The following is a 9771-nucleotide window of genomic DNA, read 5'->3' on the forward strand; positions in this document are numbered from 1 at the left end:
GACGCTGTGGGTTTCAGGGTGAAGATCTTCTCTCACTACTCTAAAGGGCCCCTTTGGCAGTAGGAAACAATAGACTATTATGGAGATTGATTTTGGAATTTAGATGCACTCTTATTGATTGTGCTTGGCCGTACATGTTCATATCCTTGAAGATGTAACATGGATTGTTGCAGCCAAAAAGACACAAATTTAACTAACAAGTTAATAGTACATGAGTCAAAAATTGAAAAGCAATAGTATTCCAAGTAGAGGCTCTAATAGTGGCACCAATCAAGTTACAGAGGGAAGGTACTTCTTACAATAAAAGGTCTATTGACTAGTACTTTGTCTATTGTATTATAAAGGTTAGGAATCACAAGATGTAGAGGTTCAACTATGTCATTTATTGTTCTTAAGTCCTGGAGCAAATTCCATCTACCACTGGGTTGTTTTACAACTCAAGGCAGAGGTGAAGTAAGGAACTGCTTATGACGTATTCCGTCAATTCCAACAACTAAGAAATAGTGAGAAGAGTTAGGACCTCAGAAGGCTTTTAGGACCAGATAATAGGCTCTTGTGTCCAGGAGAAAATGAATACACTTACCAGTAATGTTAATGCTCACCCACAGCTCTTCTGGGAGGATCTAAATCATTGAAGCATCCTCCTTTGTTTCCAGATGGGAGCTGGGGCCTGTCCGTCCTGTCAGCCACAAGGACCTGATGTGGGCCACCCTTGGCCAGTTGTCCTTCAGAGTCACACTTAAAACAAGTGAATGGGAGCTTCCTCTCTACTCCCTTGCCTATCTGTGGTTCTCATCTGTGACACTGTCTACTGAAGTGGCCCAGCTTTCCACAGTGGAAGCAATTCTGACTTCCTTTATTACCTTTGGGCAGCACTGTTTATGAGTAAGACTTCCTTTTCCTGACACAGGCCCTAAACTAGCAGCAATAGCTGGATCAATAATTTTGGCCATTCTCTGGTCTTTTCTCTTTCCTCTAGATAGATCCCAGTTGTTAAAAGAGGGAAAAATTTAAACAAATGTATGACAAATAATTTTGAACATTATAATCTTTTAAGCTGAAGGCTAGAAATATTAACAATATCATCATTTCCAATCCAGAGATACATGTTCCAATGCAGCCCCTATTTTCCATAAATGGTTTTGGTAAGAGGATTATTGTAAATGTGGATACATTTCCACTATTTCTTCTCCATGCCACGATATAGTGTTATTAACATGAGCAGTTATAAATCCATTGCCATCCTTTCTCTAACTTAATTCTTTTTAAAAAAATTTAAATTTGTTATTAATTTCAGTAAAAATTTACAGAGGCTTTGGGTTTCCATTCATTCATTGTTGCACTTTTGTCCCCTCCTAAGGTTCCCCCACAGAACACTACCCTCTTGGAAAAGTAAAAGAAAAATTCTTTCATTGTTTTACACCTATCACACTTTCTAAGTGATTCTTAACACATAACCAAGTAAGGAAAGTTTTCAATGTCTTCCTAAACTAGAATATTACTGTCCTCCAGAGAATATGTATTAATTTGGCTGAGTCATGATCTTCACTTGCTTGACAGTTATACAATGTGGTAGTCATTCTTTCATGATGTGATGTGATCAGCCTTTAAATGGTCAGGAGACTAGGGTGAGATACAACACAATCAGATCACAACCCTGACTGAATGCAAGGGAAGCTTGCCTGAGTTGTGACCTGCATCAACTTCTATCTTACAAGAGATAAAAGAAGATCAAGAGGAACCAGTATTACAAGAAAGAAAAGGCAGAAGCAGAGTGTATTCTTTGCAGCCAGGTCTCCTGTGCTGAGAATGCCTTAGGCCAGGAAGATTGATATAGAGGCAAAAGTAGATTGAGGAGCGCTAGGCCCGCAGGTGTCGAAAGGAGACAAAGGTCTTCCTTTAAAGCTGTCAGAGAAAGTCCCTAAATGTGTTGCCTTTATTTTATACGTTCAGCCTAAACTGTGTCAACAACCTGTACTATGCAGACAACACAATTTTGCTTGCTAAAACTGGGGAGGACCTGAAGCGTTTGCTGCAGCAGGTAAAGGACTGTAGTCTTCAATATGGATTGAAGCTCAAGATCAAGAAGACAACGATTCTCACTTCTGGGCCAGCTGGCATCCTCATGCTAGGTGGAGAAAAGATTGAGGTTGTTAACAATTATAACTTGCTCGGCTCCACAGTCAACACCCTTTGTACCAGCAGCCAGAAAATCAAAAGATGAGTTGCACCAGGGAAGTCTCCTGTCAGGGACCTCTCCAGAGTGCTGAGTAGCAATGATGTCAATTGAGAGACTAAGGTGCACCTGATCCAGGCCATGGTCTTTGCAATTACATACTGTGCATCAGAGAGCTGGACTAAGGATGACAGAAGAACTGATGCCTTTGAGCTGTGGTCCTGGAGAAGAGTCTTGAACATATTATGGACAGCCAGGAGAACAAATAGAGAGTGAAACCAAGTTTCTCCTTGGAGGCAAGGATTTTGAAGCTCAGTATCACATACTTGGGGTATGTGGCTAGGAGGGACCAGTCCTTTGAGAAGGAAATTATGCCTGGAAGGATGGAGGGATAGTGCAGGAAAGGAAGACCCCTGATGACATGGATTGACATGGTAACTGGGACAATGGGATTAAGTGTGTTGAAGTTAGTGAGATTGGCCCAGGATAGGGAAGGATTGTTTTACATAGGGTCACTATGAGTCACAGGTGACTCAACAGCACACAACAACAGATTGTGTGAGAATGCATTTACGTTTTGTTTTAAAAAGAAAGGGAAAATCCATATAATGGAAATTTATATTTTTCTTCTTTAACTTTTTATTGTGACTTGAGTGGAAGTTTACAAGGCAAATTGGTTTTTCATCCAACAGTTTGTACACATTTTCATTCGTAACGTTGATTGCAGCCCCCACAATGTGATAGTGCTCTTTCATGTTCTCTATTTCCTAGTCCCATTCGCCCTTTCCTACCCCTTCCTGCCTTCTGAGATGTGCTGTCAAATTGGCTACAGCTTGTAGCCAACCCATAAAACCCATCCTCACAATCTCTCCTGTGCTAAAGCCCCTGCTGGAGCCCCTGGTCAATTCATCTCGCTGGAGGTCTTCTTTTTCACTATCCTTCTACCAAGCATGGTATCTTTCTCCAAGAACCAGTCACTTCAGATCACATGTTCAAGTATGTGAAGGGAAATCTTGCCATTCTTGCTTCTAAAAAACATTCTTGCTGCACTTATTCCAGGACATATCTACTTGTCTTGGCACTCCATGATGAGGTCCTGATCTCGTATGCTCAGTGGTTCTAATATGTGTGTTCCTTGCCTCATAAGCCTGTCCATTGTTATAACAAGAAAAGAGTCAGTTAAAGTGTGTAGGTTGGTGAGTGAAGGAAAGGAGTGAAAAAAAAAAAGCCCAACAACCCAACACCCAAGCAACAAACCACAACAATGTACATGAATTGAAGCACAATAAAAAAAGAAACAAACAAGGTAAGTGTCTACCACTTCTTGCCTATGTGTCCATGAGTAAGTCCCTCCACCGCTTTCCTATTCATACACCAGGGGTGGTAACAGCAGTAGCTTAGATGAGTGTTAATGGGACTTGGCCTAATGGTAAACAGTTAGGCTGCCAACTCAAAGGCAGACAGTTCAAATCCACCAGGCTATAGGAGAAAGATGGGCAATCATCTCCCATTCTTTTTACAGCCTCTGAAAGTCTACGGGAGGGTCAGCTATGAGTTGGTTCTGGCTCAACAGCACATAACAACATAACAACAATAGCGTGACTTCCATAACCCTGGCTCCCAGAACATCCCTGAGGCGTATTGGTTAGGTTGGTCCTAGATTTTTCTATGCTGTCACTGGAAACACTCTATTGTCAGCACTGGTCACAGAGGAAGCATGCTGTCTGCATTTGGGCCGTGGGTGACAATGGGCTCCCTGGGAGAGTGGTTGGAGGCATAAATTGAGCAGTCTGCAGGCTGGCTCTGCAGTGGGATCCTGGGCTTCTACTCTGTAAAAAGGGATCCTGGTGCCACCTGGGGCAGATGATGGTCATGGAGATCCTGAAACATCCGGGAAGTCCTCCCACCTCTCCTCTGTCCACATTCTCCTTCATGTGGGGGATGGGGAGCTGTCAACTCGATTTTTCAGTTAACTGTCACTTCTGCCCTCCTCTTGGGCCCGCAGCAGAGCCTGCCAGCACTGAGGCAGCTCCTGGTAATTCCCAAGGGGCCAGGTCACCAGGTACAGCCGGCCGTTGCTCTTTCCATCCTGTCCCTGTCTACTCACTCACTCTCTCATTCTGTGTGTGTCTTCTTTTAGCTGTGCTGTATCCTCTCTCCTGCATTTTCTCTCACTTTGTTTCTCTCTCTGTGTGTTTCTCTGTGTGTGTGACTAACCCCTTTGCTCTCCTGAATTCTCTCTCCTGAGTTTTCTCTCACTTTTTCTGTCTGTGTCTGTATGTCTGTCTGTGTATGTGTGCATGTGTGTGTGTGTGTGCTCTTCTGAGTTCCCTCTCCCAGATTTTCTCTCATTTTTTTCTATGTCTCTGTGTGTGGGCGAGTTGTCCCCTTTGCTGTCCTGAGTGTTCTCTCAAGGGTTTTCTCTAACTTTTTCTCTGTCTGTCTCGTGTGTGTGTGTGTGTGTGTGTGTGTGTGTCCTCTTTGCTCTCTTGAGTTTTCTCTCACTTTTTCTGTGTGTGTGTCTGTGTGTGTGTCCCCTTTGCTCAGCTGAGTTCTCTCTCACTACCCATCTCTCTTCTGTGTCCTGGGAAAAGAGTAAAGAGCTCTAGCCTACCAGAGGCTCCTGAACCCCTTCCCCAAGTACTCTGCTGAGGCATGAGATGCCTCCCCATCTTCTGCAGACCCTGTAGTTTCCTCCAGATCTCAGTTCCTCCTCACAGACCTGGCCTGGCTGGGGAACATGATGAAGTGGGGAGGTGGGAGGGTTTTGCTAATATGTCCTGGTCAGGGCTGGGGTGCTATGGAAGCCTTCAGAATTGGTGCTCAGTCTTTCCTGAAGGACAGGGACCACTCAGCAAGTTCGGAGGACATAAGGGCATACCAAGGGTTCCAGGGACAAGAGTTCAGGGTACAAAACTCAAGGTTTCCTCTCTGGACCCCCAGAGACATGGCTTTCGTCTCCCCCCATCTACCCTGATGGTAGGCTCTGCCCTTGGCCCCATGGACCCTAGGAGAAGGTCCCCGTCCACCTGCTCCTCGCGATCCCCCAGTCCCAGGACCCCACCCTGTGAAATACTTGGTTACGTGGGCATCGAGGCTGTGTTGGACCAGTTGAAGATCAAGGCCATGAAGATGGGGTTTGAGTTCAACATCATGGTGGTAGGTGAGTACAGGCTGGCCTTAGACAACAGGCACATCTCCATCAGCCCAAAGCCTCAATCTCTCCTTATGTCAAGTGGGTGTGCAGATAGTACCTCTCAGGTGTTTTCATTGAGGGTCTGGAAAATTCCCAGGAGTCATTTACAGCTAGCCTCCCCACCCTACCTGCGCCCCACCCCCAGCCCCCAGCATGAGCAGCAGGACTCCTGGATGCTCATGGCCTCATGAACAGGAAGAGGGAGTGGGCATGTCACCTACTGGGATGTTTTGTTTGTTTTTAAAGAATGCGTGTCAATGGACACTACAGTTACTGTTGATGCCTCTGATCAATCCCATCTTACTCACAACAGAGCAAAACCCTGCCCATCCTGCACCATCATCACCATCTGTGCTGTGTAATGTTGATCATCTTGTTGAAGGTCTTCCTCTTTTCTCTGACTCCACTTTACCCTGTGTAATGGCTCCTCCTGGTAACATGTCTGTCCTAGTTATTTTGTGCTGCTATGTTGGAGAAGCCAAGGGGATTGAAAGCCACAAGGGAGTGGCTTCAACAAACAGAAAATTATTCTCTCACAGTTTGGGAAATTCAGGTCCAAATTCAGGGTGTCTTCTCTAGAAAAAGATTCTCTGAGTATCAATTCTGGAGGAGGGTCCTTTTTTTCTCCAGCATCTGTACGTCTGGCTCTAAAGACAACTCTCCACTTCTATTCTCCTCTCTACTTACCTTTTCCCCTTTTTTATCTCTTATTAAAGAAAAGGTGTTATAGGCTTTTGTTGCTAAGTGCCATCCAGTCAACTATGACTCACAGAGACACTAGGAACAAAAGATCTGAACTTTGTCCTATCCTGCCTCATCCTGACCATCTCTGACGTATGTGCTCAAGCCCATTGTTCCAGTTCCTACCCTCAGAGAAACTCCCCTTACATCAGTCAGGGCTATGGTGGAATTATAATGTTGCATCCCACCATTAATCCTTTTTACAACTGTTTGGTTTATCAACTCATGGGAATCATTATGTAACTTCCATACCACATCATCACATTCATTACATTTTGGAGGGGCAAACCTGATCCTTAAAAGTATGCAAAGCCTGTGAAGAAATCTCACCATTGTCATTTCTAAGGAGCATCTTGGTTGCACTTCCACAAGGACATATGGTAAACTCTGGTTAACTGGTAATCCTTGGTATAGTGAATGTTTTGGGGGAGCCACAAAACTCCCTGCTGACTCTGCCACCACAGTACTCTGGCATATTCAGTATTTTTTTCCAAAACAATACAAAAGCATTGTGTCTTCCTAAATTTTCTTTATATATTGTCTAGCTCTTAGTCTCTAAGGTGATATCCTCAGCCTTTAGTACTTTAAAGAGGTCCTTGACAGCAGATTTGTAAGATATCTTTTAGAGATGTATTTCAAATCCAAAGGCTTACAGTAAGAAACCACCAACTGTGCCTTTGGAGAAAGATGGGCAGTCTTCTCCTGTGCAGTTTACTGCCTCTGAAAAGGCTCTGCAGAGTTGGCTATACATCAGTTTTGACAACAATGACAATACCTCATTTGATTTCTTGAATGCTGCTTCCATGCGGGTTCATTGTGGATCCAAGAAAAATGAAGACTTCAACCTTTTTTCCATTCATCATGTTGTGCCTGATGACTTTTCATTTTCACAATGTGAAAGCACATCACAGTTCTGATGACTTTTCAGTTTCACAATGTGAAAGCATAACCCATGCTGAATGAAGGTTGTAATTGTTGAGCTTCATTAATAAGTGCCTTAAACACAGAGAGAGAGAGAGAGAGAGAGAGAGAGAAAGAGAAGAGAAGAGAAGAGAAGAGAAGAGAAGAGAAGAGAAGAGAAGAGAAGAGAAGAGAAGAGAAGAGAAGAGAAGAGAAACCAAGTGCTTTTAAGCCTTTGTTTTTAGCAAGCAAAGTTGTGATTTCTTGGATTCTTGGGATAGTGTGATCTTGTCAGTATTTTTCCATTAGACTTTGAAAATAACTAAGTTTTACAAAATTCTATTGACACATTTGAGTAACAAGGTCTGCAGTGTCCACCAATCCTACTCCTGCTGTGATTCATTTTCAGGGCAGAGCGGACTGGGTAAATCCACTATGGTGAACACCTTGTTCAAATCCAAAGTATGGAAGTCACCCCTGCCGGGCTTGGGGGGCCCCATACCCCAGACGCTAAAGCTGCAGTCAATGACCCATGGTGAGTGGCCCCTCCCCTCACCCACAAGCCAACCTGCCTAGGTCCAATCTCCTGCCATCTCTTCTGCTCTCCCTCTACAGTCATTGAGGAGAAAGGGGTGAAGCTGAAGCTGACAGTGACTGACACACCAGGCTTCGGGGACCAGATCAATAATGACAAATGGTGGGTCCCATGGGGTAGGAGCCAAGCTTCTTCTGTCCTTAGCCCACGTCCATCCATTCTACTCCATCTCGCTCCACTCTTAGCCTCTTTGAAAAATGTCAGCTCTGAAGCAAACTAGTTGCAGCATCATTTAACCTCAGTATCCTTGTCTGTATTTTGGGTGTACTCAAATCCTCCTTAAGGATTGAAGGAAGTATGCCAAAGTCTATTTTTCTGCCTGGTGCACAGTTGTACACAGTACTCACTAACCCTGTACCATGAGTTGATTCTGACTTGTGGCAATCTGCCACTGGGATTCTGAGGCTGTAAAGCTTTATTGGAGATGTTTATCTTTCTCTCACAGAGAATTTGGATTTGAACCACTAAACTTTAAGTTAGCAACCCAACCCATTTGGCCTACAGTAAGTGCTTAATAAATGTCATAGTCAAGTAGAGATCCTGGACCCCACTTTTGATAGTAAGGAACCCTGGGTTGGGCCACTTTCTAGCTCTGTAAGGTGGATCAGGCCACATGCTCTCTGCACTTCAGCTTCTTTCATGGTAGTGACTTAGGAATGGCACGGCTTGAAGAGCTGTTATAGGTAGAAACTCTGACAAGGGTCCTAGTGCATGCATGCACACACACATACAACACAATATCAGAATCAGCTTAACATTTTGTGGGGTCCAAAATGCAAATTCAGTGTGGCCACGTCATTTCTAACTCAGTGATCCTGTAAGTCGGAGTAGAAACCCTAGAGCTCTCAGAGTGTGATGCAGACTGCCTCATCTTTCTCCTTCTGCCACAGAGCAGAGAATGGATTCTGACTTCCAACTCCTTGTTTAAACAATTTTCAGATGATGACAGCAGAATATGAAACCAAGTGCAGATTCTTTTAGGTGGGGTGGGAGTGTGTGGTTGTCTTTGTTTTTAATGTATTGTGTGTATGCATGTATGGTTTGAATTTTTTTTTATATTTTACAATAACCTGAGTGAAAGTTCACAGAGAAAATTTGTTTTCCCTTCAGCCATTGTTACTCATTTTGTTTTATGACATTAATTACAATCCTAACAGTACAATCACTCTTCTACCTCCTCTCTGTTTTTCTGGCTTCTATTCATCCTTCTAACTTACCCTTTTTAGTTTCTGAACGTACATCCTGGCCATATGCTGTCTTTTGACCTTATGTAGTTGGTTATTCTAAGGAATGAGTACCTCTCTGATGTTCTTGTTTATCTTTTAAAAAATTCATTTTATTATAATCTAAGTTTATAAATCTACTGAATTTTATTAAATCATTCATGCATATTTTGTTTCAAAACATTAATTACAACTGATTAATGGAAATGATTAATTCAGGGGAGCTCTGATGGCTTAGAGGTAAGGAATTACACTGCCAAACAAATACACAAATCAAAACTCCTCACATGAGATTTACAGCTTCTGAAAACCCACTGGGAGAGTCAACTATAGGTTGGTTCCTGAAAGGTTTCCACTTGAAGGTCAAGAACCACACTGAGGTATGAACACTTCTCCAAGTTTCTTGCACACTGGACTACTAAAAAACAGGTGTGATGACAGGGGTTGGCTGTAGCAAGTGTGTTATTATTCCTTTATTGATTAGTACAGTTAGGGGGGTTATGAGATGAGTTGGTGTAGCAGTAGCTCATTGGTGTATTAAGTTTCTGTGACTTTCTGGTTTTGGGAAAAGTCCTGACATGGGACTTTCTGGGTTGAGCTTCATTCTCTGTTTTTCTTTTTAGCCCAGTATTCCTGCCTCTGTGGTGGTATAGGGTGAAAGATTTTCTGGCTGCTTCCTGATGGATGGGGGCATCAGGGAGGTGGGAATGTTATGCTGTTTCATTTGGAGGGAGCAGTGTGTACTTCATCATGTACTAATGGTTTGGTTGGTAAATGCACGAAACTGCTTCTGCAAAAAAATTAGTAAAAATTTTCAGTAAAACTGTCCCACGGGTTAATGCAAGAATGAACAATATTATAGGCGATACAAAGGGTAGTTTCTATCCTATCACTGAAGGGAGAGACCAATAATTTTGATTCTATAATTATTTTTTTAAAT

General features: G+C 43.1%; 1 protein-coding gene across 1 annotated transcript in view; it reads left to right on the forward strand.

Annotated features, from left to right (window-relative positions):
• The first annotated feature begins 4192 nt into the window (after nucleotides 1–4192).
• Nucleotides 4193–9771, forward strand: part of SEPT12 (septin 12) — a 44794-nt gene continuing 39215 nt past the window's right edge. The window contains exons 1-4 of the mRNA XM_006897471.1: nucleotides 4193–4238; nucleotides 5160–5339; nucleotides 7423–7548; nucleotides 7629–7710. Coding sequence (XP_006897533.1) covers nucleotides 5177–5339; nucleotides 7423–7548; nucleotides 7629–7710 — 371 coding nt within the window. The 5' untranslated portion in view covers nucleotides 4193–4238; nucleotides 5160–5176. The remainder of the gene's footprint in view (nucleotides 4239–5159; nucleotides 5340–7422; nucleotides 7549–7628; nucleotides 7711–9771) is intronic.

The sequence above is a fragment of the Elephantulus edwardii genome, unplaced genomic scaffold (genome assembly GCF_000299155.1).
Source record: "Elephantulus edwardii isolate Elephantulus edwardi_28Jun2011 unplaced genomic scaffold, EleEdw1.0 scaffold00209, whole genome shotgun sequence".
NCBI classification, from domain to species: Eukaryota; Metazoa; Chordata; class Mammalia; order Macroscelidea; family Macroscelididae; genus Elephantulus; species Elephantulus edwardii.